Consider the following 22212-nt stretch of genomic DNA (forward strand, 5'->3'; position numbering starts at 1 on the left):
TAAGTCAATTTTCAACAGCAAAGGACAAACGAGACAACATAGCCGATCGACATTGTCGCAAAATTGTCGATTGATACAAATTTTGCCAACTCCGCCACGATGCGCAAAATTCGGTGTCAATATGTATGCGAGCTCGTATGCATGTATGTGAATATGTATGATTGTCGACAAAGTCGTCTTTTCTTTTTTTTCAACATAATGTCCGCGCGAACTCGCCTTTATTTTCTTGGCTTGCCACCATGCACAGAGGCGTGTCAAGTGAGGATTCATAATATATTAATATGTTGCTTAATTTGTATTGAAAAGTACTAATGCATTAATGATTTATTTTCTTAATATAATTAATATATATGTAAAAATATAAATACCAATAAATTTAAACCTATAATCGTTTTTCGTTTAAATTCGATAAATAAAATATATATCTGATATAATTATGTGGCAGTGCGCCCCTGACCCCTTCTTGCTTATGTACGTTCAACTTGTTTCTCGCAAAAAGCAAAAAGTGTAGACAAAAGTCATTGCTTGTGTGGAGCAAGAAGAAGCAAGCTTCAGCGTACGTGTATTTAAGAATGTATGTGTGATTATCACATTTGTGTAAATACGTATAATAAGGAAATATTCAATAAACCTAAACATGTGAACATATTCTCCTGATATATTTTAATTATATCAGGAAGTAAAATATGTTATTAAAGTAATTGAATTATGATATGCTTAGATTCCAATTAATAAAATAAAAAAATTAAATACAATTTTAATTTTATGTATTTTACGTTTCGAACGTATATGCTCGTATTCGGAATGAGCTTAACTCCTTCGCGCTTACGACCTAAGCCACCACAAAAGTGGAAACGTGGCCGCTTAGCCACCGTTTTATTATTATCATTTGTTTAATAAGTATATTGCTTACGCAACGCACATACATAAGTTAGAAAACTAGCTTATTAAATGTTTATTTTATTATGAATTCTGGGTTTTTACCGGTAATACAGATTTTTAATTCAAAAGGTTTTTCATAATTATAAATTTGTCATATCATAGAAATTGAAAACATAAATCTAAATAGGTATGCGCAACGATTTTTTATATAGGAATATTCGTTGTGTCTATTTATAGCATTTCGCATATTGTGTGGTGTATTTTTCTTTTTCGAAGTTGAACTTTTCGATGTTCCCTCTTGTGGAATTACAAATTAGTACTCAAAAAGTTTTCATTTAACATTTGCTCCTTCTCTACTCATCAACATTCTCTGATTATGGAGTCATAAAAGTACAGAATTGTGTTTTGCCGTCGGCAATTTTATATCATGTGTACATGTAAACAAATATGAAAGAAAAACATTTGTAAATTTGTCTTCAAACAACATATGTATGTAGACACATTACTTCATGTGAAATCACCGTTGACACGGTCAACCAATGATCGAAGCTCACGTTTTTTGCTTTTGTGTCAAAGAGTCAATCTGTGAAGGACCGACGCGACGACAAAGCGTCACAACTTTGTGTTGTGGGTAGAAAATCCCAGATGTGCCGAAAAATAAACGAACGCTCACCGATTGTCACCACTTCCCTTGCCACTGTAACAGCTTTGCACACAAATCATTGTAAATATGTATATTTATATATGAGCATGCATACATATTGACGTAGATTTTTGCGAGTCAGGGAAAAATATTTTAGAATTGTAAAATAGTTTAAATCGACAAAAGCTTTGTTACCACTTGTGTCATTTTTTTCTGTGTTTTGTGGGCTTGCAGGGTTTTCACTTTTCCCTTCCAGAGGGAACATAAAAGAGTTGTTCAATTTATGATTTCTAGCTTTGACCATCGTCGCGAAAAGACGCTTGTAGGCAAGCGCATGCTCGGCAAGATGTGTAAGGCGTTTGCTTTTATGAATGAAACGACTTAGCTTAGTGCATGTGCGCCAGCGTTCATGAATGAAAATGTTGTTGTTGTGTGATTTACTACAAATTTAGGATTTGTCAATTTGGCTGACATATCGATTTCTGACGCTGCTCATGCTATTTGAGAGAATTGTTGTTTTTGTATAACAACGGTTGAATTTTTCTATTGGCTCATATACTTACATTTGTACGCATATAAGAATGTATATGTATGTATATCTGTAGATTTGCGTACGCATTACTTATTTTGCAATTTCATACGCATATTTGTGCATACTTACATACTTTCATATAGAGCAGTGCGCGCACATGTATTTATGGATAAGTGATAATATATTATTATATTACATAACATAACATATTGATGTACATAGGTACACACATAAATTATTACTTCTGTAACAATTGAAATTAGAAAATTATTAAAAAAGTAAAATATATTTTTTTTTGCATAATCTTTCGCATCTTATCATGCCTAATTTGTGCAAAAAAAATCATATTTTATCAATTTTTATCATAAAAATCGTTTATATGACAAAAAATAATGAATATGTGAAGGGGCATTTGTATTTTTTCTTTAAGGTATTAAATTTTTCTCTTTACGTTGGGAGATACGTATTTTGTCAGAGAACGTTGTTATAAATTGTCATTTCTGTTAAATAACAGCAAATATTACAGAAAATGGTAAACTCCTTGATCTCAATTTTTCAGCTCTGTTAGCCGTCCAATCGAGCATCATACAAAATACAATTTGCACCTTCTCTCTCTTTTAAGTTCTCTGGTCGCACTACAAATTATTGGCTATGGTTGTCGTGGAGGATTGTGCTGGTGATATCATACGCATGTTCCAAGCCCTTGGGTTTTGGCTGTATAAAATTACGCTTGTGTATCTGCTCTTTAGTCCCATAATGAATGTTTGAAAAGTTTCTTGGTTTTCATATGCGTTTCATATTGTAAAACTACAAGATTAAGTGCTTTTTTAATTTCACTATGGTATTCGGGTAATTTTATTTCCTTCCTATCGCACTATGATATTTAGGATTCCCTTTAATGCTTTGATATCTTCCATAAGCTTACAGGCTAAAGCTCTCCATGACCGATACTAGTTTTTACTCAATCGAACTTGGGTAAGGCTTTGAATAGCTCCAAATCAATATCATTTGTATCTGTTATTAGAAGAGAAATTTCTTGGTGTTCTGTAATGATGGTGTTATTCTGGAAGGTGTTCTGATTTTCCTTTACACTTTGCAGATCAAGTTATTTTTACTATTGCAGATCAAGTAAATTTTCAATCCCAGACGAGCCCTGAGCTAAATAATAAACACTAGTTACTATTATACAAAGTTTTCGTGAGCATTATATTCATCAGTTATTGATCGTAATGCTTAAATTATATAAATTTGGTTTGTCTGCTACTATTTGTATCTCTAAGTACATGCATGTTGTTACGATGTGTTTTTATCTGCTGCTAATAAATATATTACTATTGTTTCGATGCATATTGTTTTGTTAACTGCTGATAGAGATGTTGTGATGCATTTGGGTGCTTGACTGTTGATAAGGAATACGTTTCTTAACTCGTGCCAGTTTAATAGAACCCAGTGTAAAAGATGAACATGTAAACTCAAAGGATCACGTGGTCAATCTGTGAGGTGTATTATAGAAATTCAGAGAGCTTTTGTCTTTAATAACAGTGTGTCTTTCTATTTAAAATTAATAAAACCAGGCGAATGCTTCTTTTAGCTCCCATATTCCGAACACAAGAATTTGAAACTTACGGTTGACTTTCCGCCGTATATGTTAACCAAAATATAAAATATCTTAGCAAAATTAAGTTTCTGGTAATGGATATACTATATATTATATATAAACACTTAAATGAAGAAAACGTGAACATTGGTCCACAAATACCCCAGCCTCCGTAAATAAATAATACGAATAATGATTATCGTTATTCTAGCCTATTTTTTCCGAATATGTATGTATGAATAAGTTTATGAGTTATATTCAGAAAATTGCATAGAAACATGTATTTGAGTATACTTTAATAGTGGCAAAATTTAACGCAATCAGCCTAGACCTTCACCTGACGTTAAACCATTTATAATGTTGAATTCTTAATGATCTCAAGGTTTCTTAAAAATAATGTGGTTTTACACTCAATATGAAAGAAATTGACGTAGATCTTGTTCTGAACAATGGAATGACTTCCGGTTATTTAGATCGCTTTTTCGTCATATTTAAATTTAGCCTTTTTGGTTGAATTTATATCACATACACATAGCCAATAAAGTCTGCGTTTACCCGACACATTTTTTTAAGTGAAGTAAAAACACAATGTAAATAGGTAATTCAATTCAAATTGTCTGCATGTATTTCTTCTTTATATTTTCAAGTTCGAAATGCAAAAACAAAAATGTATATTCCTATTTTCATTTTTGTGACAACGGAATTTTAGTGTAAGAACAAGTAAACATAGGAACCATTAAGCCTGCACCTTCAGTTAGCTTGAATTGGAAATACCGTTACTTCTCATGAATTTGTTCGTTCCTTTTGCATAGATTCAATTGTGTTGTAATACTATATAATTAGTCGTTTAAAGAGCTCGAGACACGTTTTAATAATATTTAAAAAAATGAAAACCAAAGGAAAAGAAATTAGTCTGTCGAAAAGAAATATTATCATTAATTTGTGGAAAGATGGCGAAAGTTTCAAAAAAATTGGGAAAACTATTGGAAGAACGTATTCTTCTGTTCAGCGCGTCGTAAACAATTAAAAAAAAAACGGAATTTTAACGGAAGAACGGAAAATAATAAATATGGTGAAAGTTAACCCTCGAATTTCGTTCACAAACTGCTGGAAAAATTTTACGAAAAGCTGGATATCATGATAGAGTCGCTCGAAAGAAACCATATATTGTATTTCACTTGTAAACAGGCGAAAGCGCATTGAATTTGTTCATAATTATATAAATAAGTCGCCGGAATTCTGGAGACAAGTAATATTTTCGGATGAAAGTAAATTTTGCATTTTTGGTCGACAAATTGTGTGACGCAAGTCAGGAACTGCCCTTGAAAAGCAAAATTTTGTTGATACAGTTAAACCAGAGAACTTAGAAGAACGAGTAGGTGCAGGTTCGACAGCGAAAATTTGTAAAATTTTATCAAGGAGTTCTTCACACATGCAGGAGATACAAATAACATTCCTTTACATTCGCTTTTATAACAGCTGTTAATCTGTACACATACGCTCTCTTAACATAACCAACCGGCGAATATTGAAAAGAATATAATATGTATGCCAAACTGGGAATATTGATATACCATTTGAAATATATTCCCTTTTATTGAACTATTATGTATTATTTTTTAAATTATTTTATGTTAATTCATTTTTACTTTATTATGAGAAATTTATCAAAATACTTTTAAGTTATTACTAATAAATTATTTTGATATATTTCTTAAAATAATTCATGTACTTAACACCATTATGGAGTCACAAAAGTACAGATTTGTGTTTTGCCGTCGGTATGTTCATATCATGTGTACATGTAAAGAAATATGAAAGAAAAATGTTTGTTAATTTGTCTACAAACAACATATGTATGTAAATATGTACACTCATTACTTCATGTCAAATCTCCGTTGACACGGTCAACCAATGATCGAAGCTCACGTTTTTTGCTTTTGTGTCAAAGAGTCAATCTGTCGAAGGACCGACTCGACGACAAAGCGTCAAAACATTGTGTTGTTGTTAGAAAATCCGAGATATGCCGAAAAGTAAACGAACGGTCGCCGATTATCACCCCTTCCCTTGCCGCTCTAATAGCTTTCCCACAAGTTATTGTATATAAGTTTGTTTATATATGAGCATGCATACATATTGACGCAGATTTTTGCGAGTCACGGAAAAATATTTTAGAATTAAAGCTTTGTTGCCTCTTTTGTCACTTTTTTCTGTGTTTTGTGGGCTTGCCGGGTTGCAACTTTTCCCTTCTAGAGGAAACGTAAAAGTTCAATTTATGATTTCTAGCTTTTGCCATCGTCGCGAAAAGACGCTTGTAGGCAAGCGCATGCTCAGGGTAATGTGTATAGTCCAGTCATTATAGTAAGTTCACCTCGGAATTCGAGATACCCAGCTGTAAGTCTGTAAATACTTGTATATTGACACCCTAAAATTTGTCTCAAAACCTACATATGGTAGGGTGTACGCAACTATTAAATTTCAAGGTCAAAGGTCACAAAAATAGCGTACACCCTACCATATGTAGGTTTTGAGACAACTTTTAGGGTGTCAATATACAAGTATTTACAGACTTACAGCTGGGTATCTCGAATTCCGAGATTCTTACCTAATTTAAGCTTAAATGACTGTACTAGTAAGGCGTTTGCTTTTATGAATGAAATGACTTAGCTTATTGCATGTGCGACAGCGATCGTGAAGGAAAATGTTGTTGTTGTGTGATTTACTACAAATGTAGGATTTGTCAATTTGGCTGCCATATTGATTTCTGACGTTGCTCATGCTATTTGAGAGAATTGTTGTTTTTGTATAACAACGTTTGTATTTTTTCTATTGGCTCATGCACTTACATTTGGACACATATATATGTATATATATATGTAGATTTGCGTATGCATTACTTATTTTGCAATGTCATACGCATATTTGTACATACATACTTACATATAGAGCAGTGCGCACACATGTATTTATTGATAAGTGATAATATATTATTATATTATATAATATAACATATTGATGTACATATGTACATACATAAATTATTAATTCTGTAACAATTGAAATTAGAAAATTATGAAAATAGTAAAATATCATTTTTTGCATAATCGTTCACATTCTATCAATGATGCATTTGTGCCAAAAAAATCATATATTATCAATTTTTTATCATAAAAAGCGTTTATATGGCAAAAAATAATCATGCATATGTGAAGTGGCATTTGAATATTTTGTTCAAAGTATTTAATTTTTCACTTTATGTTGGGAGATACGTATTTTGTCGTAGAACGTTGTTATAAATTGTAATTTCTGTTAAATAACAGCAAATATTACAGAAAAGGGTGAACTCCTTGATCTCAATTTTTCAGTCCTGTTAGCCGTCCAATCGAGCATCATACAAAATTCAATTTGCACTTTCTCGTTCTTCTAAATTCTCTGGTTAAACACGGATATGGCGGCTGGTGGTGTGGGTCAGCTTGAATTTATTGAATACCCAATGGATAAATGGGGTTACTTGAACATTTTAAAATCCAATTTGAAAGAAAGTGCAGAGAATCTTGGATTATCTTCGAAGTTTTGGTTCCAACAATGGTGGAAACACTTCAAGCTGTAAAGCTGTAATTTTTTTGCTGTGAAGTATTGTGTTTAATTTTGCAAAATTCTTAAACTTTAATTGATTTTTTAGGGATTTAATTCAATATTTAGTGATTTAACTCTGAGTTGCAAGCTAAGTAATATTAAATGTTCTTAAGTTTTGTGCATAATTAAAAAGTTTAAATTTTCGCATTCAGCTTTTTGTTTCATTTTGTTTTATTTTATTCCATTTTCTCTCTTTATTTATCTCATTTTCTTCTTTATTCACAGCTGTGTTGCGTGTAGCTTTTAATTTGTTCCAGTGCATCTAAAACTGCTCGCTATATTGCTTTTTCAAACAGTCTTGGTTTTAAACTTTGATACAAAAAAAAAATTGCTATTATTTTTGCGTTTGTTCTTAATTGAATTTATTATTATTAATATTTTTTTAACACACTAATTTATTCTACATCCATTAAATTTTGTTTATTTACTCTTTTATTAGATCTTCATTCTTGTTGTTTATTATGTCTTGTAACTTCCCCAATTGTAACTTTAAAGGCGAGTCAGATCGCTATGTTTCATGCTGGCTTTGTGATGGGCTTGCCCATATTAATTGTGCTGGACTGACAGGTAGAATCTTAGATTCTATTCTCGACTGTAAGGGATTGTGTTGGTCCTGTTTAAATTGTAGATCTATTGAAATCAATCTATTTAAAGTTTATAGAGAGACACGCAATGGCTTTAACGAAATCGGCCGTGATCTTGTAACCCTCACTGAAAAAATTAGGCACTACGAAAAATTGTTCAAATCTTTTATGTGCCTGAATGATTCTCATGAATCCTCCAAACCTGCTCCTAAGCGTAAACGTCCTTCCGATGAAGTAACACTTAGTTCTTCTGTACAGAAAAGAACGTCTCCGCCCAATGACCTAATAAATCTCTCTTCTCCTTGCCCTCAAGGTGATAAGCCGTCAACTTCCAAAGAGCTCAATTCCCCAAAAGCTCTATCTAATAGTAATAAGTGTCTTAGAATTCCAGAGACTCCCCCTAATAACTTATTAACCGCTATTAAAAATTTGGTAGTTATTCCACCTAAAAAGTCTATATTTATTTCTAGACTTACCAAAGATACCTTGGTGGAGGACATTAAGTCTTACATTTCGTCACGTTTAAAAATTGATGACATCAATATCCTCAAATTGAACTTCAATTATGATAGAAGTATATCATCGTTTCAAATAGACGTATCTCTTGAAACATTCAGAAATATCTTAGATAGTTCATTCTGGCCACCTGGGGCTTTTGTACGTGAATTTAAACCTAAACTTAGAAGTAAAACTGAGAAAAACATTGCTAAATTACCAAAAGCAGCCACCGATATAAAAAGCTGATTGGTAAAAATTCGCTAAGCATATATAATATTATCAAAATGTTAAAGGTCTTAATACAAAATTAACCGACCTGTATTTAAACAGTTCCAATTTGAATTTCCATATAACTGGATTTACAGAAACATGGTTAAAACCTCACATTTTTGATAATGAGATTTTAAATAGCGAATTTTGAAATATTTAGATGTGATCGTCTAAACAGAATCGGTGGAGGTGTTCTATTTGCCGTGTTCTTGTTCCTAGAACCGACTCTTTTGAATTTAAATGTATTAGAGTCAATGATAATAGTTGCTTTATTTATGTATATAAACATATAATTATCAAACAGAACTTTCCACAATATCATGGCCTAATTATAATGGTGACATTGAATTGAGTGTCTCTCATATTAATAACATTATTTCGAAATTATTTGAAAAGTATGTTCCAATAGTAATTGTTAATAAAAGTAAAAGCAGAAGTCCGAAATTGAAAACAGAAAACTCGAGCCTTTAAACATTTTAAATAAACCGGTTCACTTCGACTATTCTTAATATTCTCTATTGCGTCGACAATATTTTGACCTAAACAAAAAATGTTATAATAATTACTTAAATAAAGTAAAAAGGAATATTGTAAGTAATTCAAAATCGTTTTATGATTTCGTCAACTTCAAACGCAGGATTTCCAAATTTCCGTCCGCGATGAAATACAAATCTATCATTTCAACTGACAATGTTATTATATCCAATATGTTTGCAGAATTTTCCAAGTCAAACTACTGTAACAATTCTTTTAAAACTTTTTCTTATCAGCACGTGCTGTGTTCGAATACTTTAATTAACGCTCCAATTATTTCTGAAGAAGACGTCCTACTTAAATTAAAGTTAAAACCATCTTTTAGTTTCGGCCCAGACATGATACCCTCATGCTTCCTAAAAGATAGTGCCAAATATATTTACTTGCCTTTGACAAGGATATTTAATTCCTCTCTTAAACACGGTATATTTCCTTCAATATGGAACCAGTCTGGTTAAATGAGTAATTCAACATAGCATCCCACACACATTCCACACCAACCCTATCATCACGATCACACCACACATGAAGACACACTACACACCACACCGAAGGAGGTAAAAAGGGGAAGACGAGCGACCACCAGCCTCTTTGCGCAACGTCATCAGTGAAATCGCTATGTCCGCTACCAACCGTCAAGACTTTCGAATTTTAAAATCGTTGTGTTAAATTTTATCAAAAAAAAAGTTATAAGCTATATTTGAATTTCTAAATAAACAATTTTATTAATTTTAGTGCTCAATTTACATTGATTTAGGTGTTAAACCAATAAAAGGGTTGTGGACAATAACATTTAATAAAAAAAATAAAAAAATTTTAATTTAAACCTTAAAAAAAAGCGTGAAGTTTTGTGAAGAAAAAAAGGAAGTAATAATGTCATTGGTGAGTGCTAACCTGGTAACAAAATAATCATTGGTCCTTCGAGCCTTACGGAAAGGCACTATTAGGAAAAAAAAAATTATAATAATAATAAATAATTAAATAACATAAAGTGCGGAGATCAAATACTTACATACAATACATATACCTAAATCAAAAAAAACAGTGTACAGTGAAACAAGCAAGTGCGGTACAAGTGAATATACCGTAAAAATAAAATACATAAAAAAGTGCAACAAACCTTTCACATACTTTCGGTGAACAAACATAAAACATATAAAACACGGGCGCGGAACCGGTACAATAACACAAATTAAACGGGCGCGATTACTAAACATAATATACCTATAATACATACCAACAAAATTAAATAGTAACCGGGCGCGAAATCAAAAATAAAACACAAAAATTTTATACAACAAACTAAGGAACATACCTCAGGGACAAAGGACAACAAAAGCAAGCTCGGACAGCAGAGAGGAGGAAAGGATTTTTCTGCATTGGCACACGTATACCAACATATAAAACCCCAAATACCCTTGAGGCGGTACAAAGTGAGTCGTATCGATTCCTTTTACTTATTTATAATTTATTAGCATTTATGTATGTTGAAATTAATAAAATCGGGTTATATTTAAATATAGCGGTTACGGCCAAACTATTTTAACGTACGGTTAATTTTGAGAAAACCGAATACAGTTTGGTGCATTATATACATCCATATATACAATATATACAACATATATGTGTATATATATACAATATATACAACATATATATGTATATATATACAATATATACAACATATATATGTATATATAAAACATATTTATTTAAAAGAAACCAAAGCCTATACATGCTTACCTTTGTGTATCCAAACACAAATTTAATAAACACAAAAAAAAATTTTTTTTTTCAAGTACTTACTTGACCACTTTTTCCGGCAGTACCCCTTATGTTTAATAAATCATAAGCAGGATTGCGCAAAATAAGTAAGCAAGGCAAATTGGAAAAATAAATAAAATTCAAACGAAAAAAAAAGAAAGAAAAACATACATACATATCTGCACGGTTACTCGCCAAGTACATACAAATCTACATACTATATTACATTTTATATACGCTTATATATACGTAACTAACAAAGTTACGAAGCGAAAAATTTTTTACATACATATATACACGAACGATACGAACTTAAAAGTGCGTACCTGCACATTATTTATTTTCTTTTCCCGCGTCATTCCTATAGCCAACCTAACAAGCATATACATACAAACACACGGCTTAAAATTTGCCTATGTCTGTATACCCTACACACATTGGATACAATATTTAAAATTATTTTAGTTAAAATTTTTGCTAATAATAAAAGACTTAAACGTAATAATAAAAAAATTTCCGAACACTAAGCGTTGCGGTACATAAGTAGGAATTATTAAATTTTTAGACAGAATTAAAATTTATTACAACAAAAAACAAGGGCACAAGAACAATCGGTTTAACAAACGAAAAAGCAAAGACAAAGTTATACTTGGTGGGAATAGCGCATAACTAGTACACACACAGTAGTACATATATTCAGAGTCCATATCGGCACTTTTCTGGCAATACCCCTTGTTCTTGTTAAAACACAAGCAAGCAGGATTGCAAACAAAACGTTTAAGCATATTACATATGCACATAAATACGCACATAACGTACACGCTTATGTACAAAGGTTAATAACCTCATTTTTAAAAGCGGTAATATACACAATTAACATACATACAAACGAGTACGTAACATTAAATTATAAAATACAAAGAGAGAAAAAAAAAACGCGGAACTAAATAAAACCCGAGACTAAGAAAAACGAAATACGCGTTTGTTATTGGCGAAGTCCGGATACAACAAAAAAAAACAAAATCCTATTTATCTAAAAGGTAATCTCTTTATTTATCTAATATCATCAGTGTACACTGAGAGAAAAAATAAATAAAATATATCTAAACAAAAAAAAAAAAAAAATTTTTAATTTTACTTTCATCTTTTAAATGAACGCAGATTCTAAGGAATCTAAACCAACTCAACATCTAAAAGTACCAAAAATGATTTCGGACGAAAAGAGTCCATGTACACCTGCAGAAGCTACACGCTCAAAGCAAGGTGCTACAAAACAAAAAAAGATAAAAGACATTTCATATACCAAATTCATTGCAGAGAGTGACAGTCTAATACGATACTGCACTCGATTTTCATCTTCGCCGATTCAGGACAATTCTGAGTCGGTATTAGAAATTAAAAAAGACAATCTTGACAATTTTTGGACACGTCTCCAAGCTGCATATGACGCAATCGTAGAATCTGACGACTCAGATCTACCGGAAAATTTCAAATCTTCGGCTTACGCCAAATACGAAAACTGCTTAGACCAGTTCGAAGAAACAAAAGCAATGATTTCTGACCAATTAAAATTAATCAAAGCAATTGCACCTACTCCACAGCCAAGAGTAGAGCTGCCACAAATCCAATGCCAAGAGGCAAGTTCAGGCATCCATCTCAAGGTGCCCGCATGTGACACAGAAATCTTTCATGGTGGTTATGAACAATGGCCGTCCTTCCGGGACAATTTTACAGCCGTTTACATAAACCACCCAAAATTAACAAATGCGCAAAAATTGTATCACCTCCGATACAAAACAAAAGGTCAAGCAGGCGTAATAGTAAAACAGTTCGCACTAAATGACGATAATTTCAATATGGCTTGGGAAGCTCTTAAATCAAGATTCGAAAACGAAAGAATATTGGTCGATAAACAAATATCGATATTAATGAACTTGCCAAAAATTCAAAAGGAAACAAGTGAAGAATTTATCAAACTTCAATCCACTGTTTCAAATTGTTTGTCGGTTTTATCGACACAAAATATTCCCACAGACAGCTGGGACCCTATACTGGTAAACATATGCACTGCCGCATTACTAGAAAAATCATTACTTCTATGGGAGCAATCGCTCTCATCACGAAGAAAATGCCCCACGTGGCAACAAATGAAAGATTTCCTAACTACTCAGTACGAAATCGCAGAAAGGGTAGATAAAAAATAGTCAGAACGAAAACTGTTCAACACGACCTAAATAGAAGCTTCCACAGGCCACAAGCCAGTAGCAACAACAATTTAAATAGAAGCTTCTTCAGAAATCAAACGTTCATATCCGAACAGTACAAACAAACGTCATGCGAACTGTGTACAGGGGGGCATAAGCTCAAATCTTGCGAGAAATTCAAAAAAATGAATATTACCGATCAAAACAATTATGTACGAACAAAAAGGCTTTGTACAAATTGCCTATCACATGTACATACACTTAAAGAGTGCGAAAGCAAATTTAATTGCGTTTATTGTCATAAACGACATCATTCTATGCTTCATTATACCAAAGTAGGGTACTACTACCCACAGCAGTCATCTCCATCGAACACCGAGGAGAGCTGTTTAAACTTAGGGCCTTAATAGACCAAGGATCACAACGATCTTTCATAGCGTCTAGGGCTCAAAATAGGCTATAACTGCCAACAAAACAAGCCAACTTTGAAATTACAGGAATGGGCGGAAGAGTAGTTCAAAACTCTAATAAAATCTGGCCCATTACCCTAATTTCCCCCCAAGCGGATAAGCACATACAAGCAGAAGCTATAGTCTTACCGCAACTTACAAATATGCTTCCAAGCTATCACATAAATAGCAAGCATTGGCAAAAGGTTTCACACCTAAAGCTAGCAGATCCCAACTGCAACACTCCCGCTCAAATAGACCTTCTATTAGGCAGCGATCTCATACCACAGATAATACTCGAAGGTATTGAGAAAATTTCAAATACACTTCTGGCACAAAATACTATTTTTGGGTGGATCCTAAGTGGACTAGTTTCGGAACCAGTTACCACCATGACCACTCAGGTTGAGGAAATCTCAAACGAATACCTCAATTCACAATTAAAAAAATTTTGGGAGTTAGAAGAACTCCCCCCCATATCAATCACAACCCCTGAAGATCAGTATTGTGAAGACTTTTACAAAGCCACAACTACTAGATCAGATAATGGTCGGTACGTCGTACGACTACCACTAAAACAGCAATTTCCTAACACACTCGCCTTAGGTCACTCTCGCACCTCTGCAATACAGCAGTTTTTAAGGATGGAAAAAAACTTACTTAAAAAAGGTGAGCTTAAGCCAGAATACGATGGCGTGTTAGAAGAATACCTCCATTTAGACCACATGGAGGAAGTAGGCCCATGCGAGAAAATCATAAATGGCAAATATTACTCATTTTACTTGCCTCATCACGCAGTAGTAAAGCCAGACAAAAAAACAACTAAAGTAAGAGTTGTCTTTAATGCATCAAGATCTACTAGCTCGGGGAATTCCCTAAATGATATTATATTTACGGGACCCACGCTCCAACCAGATTTAATGCTACTTATTTTAAATTGGCGTATATTCAAATACGTATTTAACGGAGACGTCTAAAAAATGTATAGACAAATAGTCGTACATAAAGACGATCAAGATTTTCAACGAATTATTTTCCGAAAATCTCCCAATGGTCCACTACGCTACTATAAACTTAAAACAGTTACCTTTGGCGTCAACTGTGCTCCATATTTAGCCATTCGAACACTCCACGAACTGGCAGAAAACACAAAGTCAGAATTTCCTCTGGCAACCAAAGTGTTAAAAACACAAACGTATGTAGACGATATCTTGTCTGGAAGTCACAGTCTTCCACAAGCATACGAGTCACTATCACAAGTGATACAAGCCCTGAATACCGCAGGGTTTCCGTTGAAAAAGATAACGGCGAACCAATCTAATATCTTCAAGGACATACCTAATGAAAATTTGTTAGATACTAATTTCCTAAAATTCGAAAAGGACAGTACAACAAAAACTCTGGGGATCCAATGAAATGCGATATCTGACCAGTTTTCATACACTACAGAGTCAATATCAGCATTATCCGCCATAACAAAACGCCAAATTTTATCCTCTGTGGCAAAACTTTTCGACCCCGCAGGATGGCTTTCGCCAATTATGATACAAGCCATAATCCTAATACAAGAATTATGGATAAATGGAACCGACTGGGACGAACAAGTAAAACCACTTCGTTTAGAAAAGTGGTCCCAGTTTGCGAGCAATCTAAATGATATCTCACAGATACAAATCCCGTGTTGGGTAAATTATGCCCCAGAGCACAAAGTCGAACTACACGGGTTCTGTGACGCTTCTGAAAAGGCATATTGCGCAACTATATATGTTCGCACACAAAGCGACATTGCGACCACAAGCCACTTACTAGTAGCAAAAGCAAAAGTAGCTCCGTTAAAAACAATAAGTCTGCCACGACTTGAACTGTGTGGAGCGCTGCTACTAGCCAAACTAGTATCCATGGTGCGAATGCATTTAAATATGGCAAAATACAAATTGTATCTGTGGTCCGATTCTGAAATTGTACTAGCCTGGTTAGAAAAACCACCGCATGCATGGAAGACGTATATTTCCAATCGAACGTCTCAAATACTTGCCCTAGTGGGATCAGCCACTTGGCGACACGTAGCCAGTTCTGACAATCCTGCCGATTTAGGTACAAGAGGGTGCAAACCCCTGCACCTTGTCACCACCACCCTCTGGTGGAATGGCCCCCGATGGTTAACTGAATCTCCTGATTCTTGGTCACAATCGCTCATGCGCAATATAATTGCGCCAGAAAGTCGAAAAATCGACTCCTTTCACGCAACATTGCAGGATAATGACATCCTTGAGCGATTTCCTCGTATCCCCGAGCCCTCAGGGTAATCGCTTACATGCTCAAGTTCATCGAGCGACCTCATTAGATTCTCAATGCGATACAGTGACGCACCTAGACTTACAAAAAGCAAAGGTCGCTCTTATCGCATCTACTCAAGCGCGTTACTTCAACCGAGAAATATCATTACTAAGAGTTTCGAAGCCGATTGATAAAAAGAGCTCACTCTTAGTACTAAATCCATTCATAGACACGAAAGGTCTGCTTCGGATGAATGGTCGGCTTGCCAATTTAAGCCTAACGTTTAACGAACGCCATCCCATAATTATACCAGAGAAGTCTCAACTTGCCATATTACTCATCAATTATATCCACATATTAATGCTTTATGCCGAACATCTAAAATGGTATTAAATTCAAATAAATCGAATCAATAAACCCGCAAATAAATTTAATAAAAATAAAAAACGTTAACAACACGACCCACGCGTGCCACATCACGTGGCACAATTGCCCATATTCAATTATATGCCACAAACATATACTAAATCTAATCTTTTCATACAGATTAATATGGACGTGGAAATGCCGACAAATCCAACGCCAACCGTTCGATCGGCTACCAACGTGCCACGCACTGGGCCGATTCCAGCGCCTCGAGCCACCGCTGCAACAACTGTCACAGCTGTCGCGCGGAACACAGCACAACCACCGCCAGCGTCGCCATTGGTGCCACCGGAGCCGCACCGCACCCGATGTCCGCTGTATCGCCGCTCACACCGGCTACAGCACTGTAGCATCTTCAAATCCATGCAACCCAGTCAACGTCAGCGGGTAGCCCAGGCGCATGGACACTGCCTCAATTGCCTAAGTCTTGCCCATACGACGCAATAGTGTGACTCGGAGTGTTCATGTCAATTGTGCGGAAGGCTACACCATACGTTCCTTCTCCGCACCTCCAGGCGCGATATTCGGCGACCACCCGCACCACGCAGTCGCGGCGCTGTCAGGCGACCGCCGCCCAGCCACCCGATACAACATCAACGCCCAGCTGCCGCTCCACAGTATCGTCCAAGGATTGTAAGGAACGAAACACCTGTACTGCGCCGACGGCCCAGACCATCATCCCGCCGCCCCACTGGCCTCAGCAGTGTTGTAGCAACGTTGCAACAATTGCAGAATTTGCTACGCTAAATATTTGCCTAGGTGGGCCGGGATGGTTAAATGAGTAATTCAACATAGCATCACACACACATTCCACACCAACCCTATCATCACGATCACACCACACATGAAGACACACTACACACCACACCGAAGGAGGTAAAATGGGGACGACGAGCGACCACCAGCCTCTTTGCGCAACGTCATCAGTGAAATCGCTATCTCCGCTACCAACCGTCAAGACTTTCGAATCTTAAAATCGTTGTGTTAAATTTTATCAAAAAAAAAGTTATAAGCTATATTTGAATTTCTAAATAAACAATATTATTAATTTTAGTGCTGAATATATTTCCTTTGCATAAAAGTGGATTTAAATCCAACATTGAAAACTATAGAGGTATCGCAAAACTATCAGCTATACCTAAACTTTTTGAAGCTATCATCACTGACCATATAACCTTTTCGATTTCTCCGTTAATTTCCTCATTTCAGCATGGATTTCGTAAGGGGAATTCGACTATAACAAACTTGTTTGAATTTGTAAACCATGTATCATTGGGTTTTAGGGAACATGAATTTGTAAACCATGTATCATTGGGTTTTAGGGAACATAAGCATACGGATGTTATATACACAGACTTTAGCAAAGCTTTCGATAAAGTAAATCTCTCGATTCTCATACATAAACTTGATCTTCTGGGCTGTCAGCCAAGATTCCTTCAATGTGTATCTTCCTATCTTTATAATAGAACACAACGAGTGATATTTGAGGATACACCTTCAGATACAATTAATGTTTTTTCAGGTGTTCCGCAAGGTAGTCATCTTGGCCCGATTCTGTGCTTGTTGTTTATTAACGATATCTTTTCAGTAATAGAATTCTCAAAAATTTTATTATACGCTGACGACGTAAAGCTTTTTAAATCATACACTTCAACTAAGGAAAGGTGTCTGTTGCAAACAGACTTAAACAATATGGTTGCTTGGTGTGATAGAAATGATTTGCCATTGAATCTGAATAAATGCAACACGTTGTGCTTTTCCCGTAGATCTGTGCACCCCTCTTCTTATGTAATAAAACACCATATTCTGGAACAAGTTTTCAACTATGTTGATTTGGGAGTTAATATGGACCCTAAGATTAATTTTCGATGGGATTCTAGGGTAAGTCTATCTCCATACACTAGTCGTTTAAAACTAATCTACCTACACTTTCTAGTCGTAGGGAAATGCTTGGCATAATATTCTTAGGGAAATTTTTGAATGGAACAGTTTGCAGTCCTTTTCTCCTGTCTGAAATTAATTTAATATTCCGGTTCGCCTTTCGAGGCAGTTTAGACCTTTACTGCTAAAATCCTGTAGATCAAATTCTGAACTAAACGAGCCATTCCGCCGTATATGTCATGATTTTAATTCTCATTCCAGCACATTTGACTTATCTGACTCACTTTTCAAAATTAAAAAGACTTTATTGTTTTCTTTTAATGAATGAAAATGTAACAATTTATTATATTGTAACTATAAATTTTAGCTGTTGAAATTTTTGTTTCTGTAGCTGAGCAGTTTTAGATCTCAACACTTAAAAAACTCTCTTGCCTTTTCTGACTCGGCTAATTCCGCACGTATGCGGATTGCGCCCCTCGCGTCGGTTGGGCGGGAGGAGGGCAATCGTTGGGTTATTATTATTATTATTAAAAGTGCAGAGAATCTTGGATTATCTTCAACGTTTTGGTTCCAACAAGATAATGACCCGAAGCATACTGTGGAAATAGTTAGACTTTGGCTCTTGTACAATGTTCCTAGACAACTTAAAACGCCCCCTCAATCACCTGACCTCAATCCTATTGAGCATCTATAGGATCTGTTGAAAAAATTGTTATATATAACATATAAATATATATACATATATTGCAATATTTAATGCATTAAAATAACTTTCAGAATATTTAATACTAGTTAAATTTTTAGAATTTCACGTTTATTTTCCTTTGAACATCTTTCTAGTAAACTTTACGTTTAACAGGAATAGATGATTCGTTAATGTCTATTTTATTCAGATCCTGACATCTCTAACATAACTCCAACAAAAATTAATGCAACGAAAATCGGAATATATTGGAACGTTTCAGTGAAAACGCAAAAATGTCTGGAAGCTTATGAAATTTATTTATATGGTCCATTGCAACGTGTGGAGGAAAGGCAAATCCGTTATTGGGACAAAACAAAGGAAAACGGATATGTTTTTGAAAATCTAGATCCATGTGGTCTATATAAAATTAGCGTATATGCTATATCTGTCAATGGATCGTTTGGATTACCCAGTGAAGTAATGTTACAAACTTTGGAAGCTCGTGAGTAATGATAAATAAAAATATATTTATGACCAATATTTAATTTATATACAATATAACATAGATGTGTTATCAGTAACAGAAATTACTTCCTTTTTTACCCGATTTTGTATGATTTTGCCACGCTGATTCCAAATCTGTAGTCTGTTTCTCAACAGCTCTCGTTTTAGAAATATGAATATATGAACATATTAAAAATATTACAATTTTAGAACTAAAAAATAGCTACATATATTGCTTTTACTTAACATTTTTATGTGCTTTTCTTGCATAAATAGAAACATCAGTCTGGTTTTAAATGCTCCAGCAGTAATCAGCTATCATATTTGCATTCCAACGAACGCTGCATCTTGATGCTCATGTTACATCGTGGTCTTTGAGAGTGCAACATGAACTGCTCAATGTGTTGAATGTAGTTTGGAGACTTCTTATTTTCTAAGAAATTTTGAACAACCCAAATAAATTCAATCCATTCAGATTTCTCCTTATCTGTCACACAATCAGCATAATGTTAGTCCTTTACTAGTTCCCTGATTTGAGGACCGACAATGATCGACTGATACCAGAGAACGTATATCATAGAGAAGGTTCATGGTGTGCCGATTGTCAAAATGTTCCTCTTGACGGAGGGTTACTCGCCAACATTAGTGCATTTCACCACAAACAAATTATAAGCTGATTTCACCAGAATTTTACCCCTGCGGAGCGCAAAATAGCAGAATTGAGCATTTTGAATGTTAAATGAGAAAAATAATGCTAAATTCAATGTTAAGAAATGTACGCTTACAGATTTGTATATTTACAACGCGCAAAAGAATTTACATATAATTTTAAGATATTCTGCATATACAGGGCGGCTCACGAATCGTGCTACAAAAATAAACCGTAATAAGTTTCTTTTTAATCAATGCATTACATTAATTTTTTTTGTATTGTATAGAAAATCTTATTTTATTTTATACAATTAATTATTCCACCATGCTCAGCCCATAAGAAAAGACCAAGCGGTCGCTGTAAACAAATATGAAAGTACCCATTATAATTGTTAATTTGTCTATATGCAACGTATGTATGTAAATATGTACACTCATTGTTTCATGGGAAATCAGAACCATACACACTCTTACAGACATACATCGCATATGGCGAGTGCAAAACCAACCCTTATTCATATACAACGTGGCATGCGTAAATGGAAACAAAGTCAACAAGTCATGTGCATATATACGGACAGATGTGTTTACAAAAAATTCAAATATTTACATACGCACCTACGTACATTTTTTGACAAATACAGTCAATCCCGGTTAAGTGCCAAAACCAAAGTTGAAGATCTTTTGTGCTTTGTAGTACATAAGCGATTGTGGTACTTAAGCGAGTGGTACCAAAAAAATAATTTCTATGTATTTAAAAAAAAATAAGAAAAAAAAAACGTGAGATGCAGCAAGCCACAGGCAGATAAGAGGGATTGGAGGAGTGATACTTAACCGGGGTTTACTGTTTACATAAATCAGAGGAATATTGAATATTTTCTTTAAAAAGTTTCTTGAATTGTAAATCGACAAATATACTATGTTGTCACTTTTATTCTAAAATATTTTAATACTCATATTTGCGGGGTTGTCACTTTTCCCTTCTAGAGGGAATATCGGAAATTTGTTCAATTTATGATTTTTAGCTCTACCATTGTCGTGAAAAGACGCTTGTGGGCAAAAGCATGCTCGGGGGGATGTGAGGGTATCTGTTTTTATGAATGAAGTGAGGTTGCTTGTTAAAAGTACGCCTGCGTTCATGAATGAAAATGTTGTTGTTGTATATTTTACTATAAATTTGGGATTCGGCTATTTGGCTGACATATTGACTTGTGACGACTGTTGTTTTTGTAGAACAATGTTTGTAGTTTTTGTGGGTGACATATTAACATGTGTACGCATATACATATGTATGTATGTTGGTTTGTGTATGCATTATTTGTTCGGCAATTTTATGTATACATACATATATGCGTGTACATATAAAACAATGCGCGCACATATAGTGTATTGATAAGTGATAAAATCATGATTTGAATTTCTGAATGCGTACATTCAAATACATACGTACATACATATGACTATATAAGATTAATATGATAAAAGATGTATATACATACATATATTGTAATAAATTTAATCTCTATTATTATAATATAAACTATTTAGTATGAATGTATATTAGGTAAAAACTAAATAAAATTATTAAATGCCCAAATTGACTATAAATATTATTTCGAAATTCCATAATTTCATAGATCTTATCAGTTTAGCATGCATTCATAAAAATTCGCAAAATGATATTCATATCAATAAATATAAGGTTGGAAGGTATCTCCCTTCCGCTTTTTTGCTCTTCATTCAATGCTTTATAAAAAGTGTTACAGTGATCGGATTTAGTTAAAATATGCGCCGTTTTGTTCGATGATCTGTTTCCATCTAGACGGCAACTTCATAATACCTTCCTCGTAGAAGCCCCCTCCTTATTTGCGAAGAATTCGGACAGCCACTTTTCACAAGCCTCTTTTGAGTTCAACTTCACACCACCAAGGGCATTCGCCATGGACAGGAACAGGTGGTAATTACTTGGCGCTACGTCCGGGCTATATGGTGGATGCGATAAAACCTCCCATCCGAGCTCCCGTAGCTTCTGACGAGTCATCAACGAAGTGTGTGGTCTGGCGTTGTCCTGGTGGAACACTACACCCTTCCAGTTGTTCGCAGTAGATGGTAGAATTAAGCGTCTGGCCATATGGGAGCAGCTTATAGTGGATGATTCCCTTCCAATCCCACCAAACACACAGCAAAACCTTCCT

At 34.5% G+C, this 22212-nt stretch overlaps 1 protein-coding gene across 17 annotated transcripts in view; it reads left to right on the forward strand.

Annotated features, from left to right (window-relative positions):
• Ptp52F (Protein tyrosine phosphatase 52F) overlaps positions 1–22212 on the forward strand; it is a 922788-nt gene that overhangs the window by 262111 nt on the left and 638465 nt on the right. For 16 of the 17 annotated variants that reach the window (XR_011395839.1, XR_011395840.1, XM_070107709.1 and 13 more), the window contains one exon: positions 19071–19364. The exons of the other annotated variant lie outside the window; for it this stretch is intronic. Coding sequence is in view for 14 of the 16 variants with exons in the window: in XM_070107709.1 (XP_069963810.1) it covers positions 19071–19364 (294 nt within the window). In the remaining 2 variants the exon portion in view is untranslated. The remainder of the gene's footprint in view (positions 1–19070; positions 19365–22212) is intronic. 17 annotated transcript variants of the gene reach the window in all.

The sequence above is a fragment of the Bactrocera oleae genome, chromosome 4 (assembly GCF_042242935.1).
Source record: "Bactrocera oleae isolate idBacOlea1 chromosome 4, idBacOlea1, whole genome shotgun sequence".
In the NCBI taxonomy this organism is placed as follows: Eukaryota; Metazoa; Arthropoda; class Insecta; order Diptera; family Tephritidae; genus Bactrocera; species Bactrocera oleae.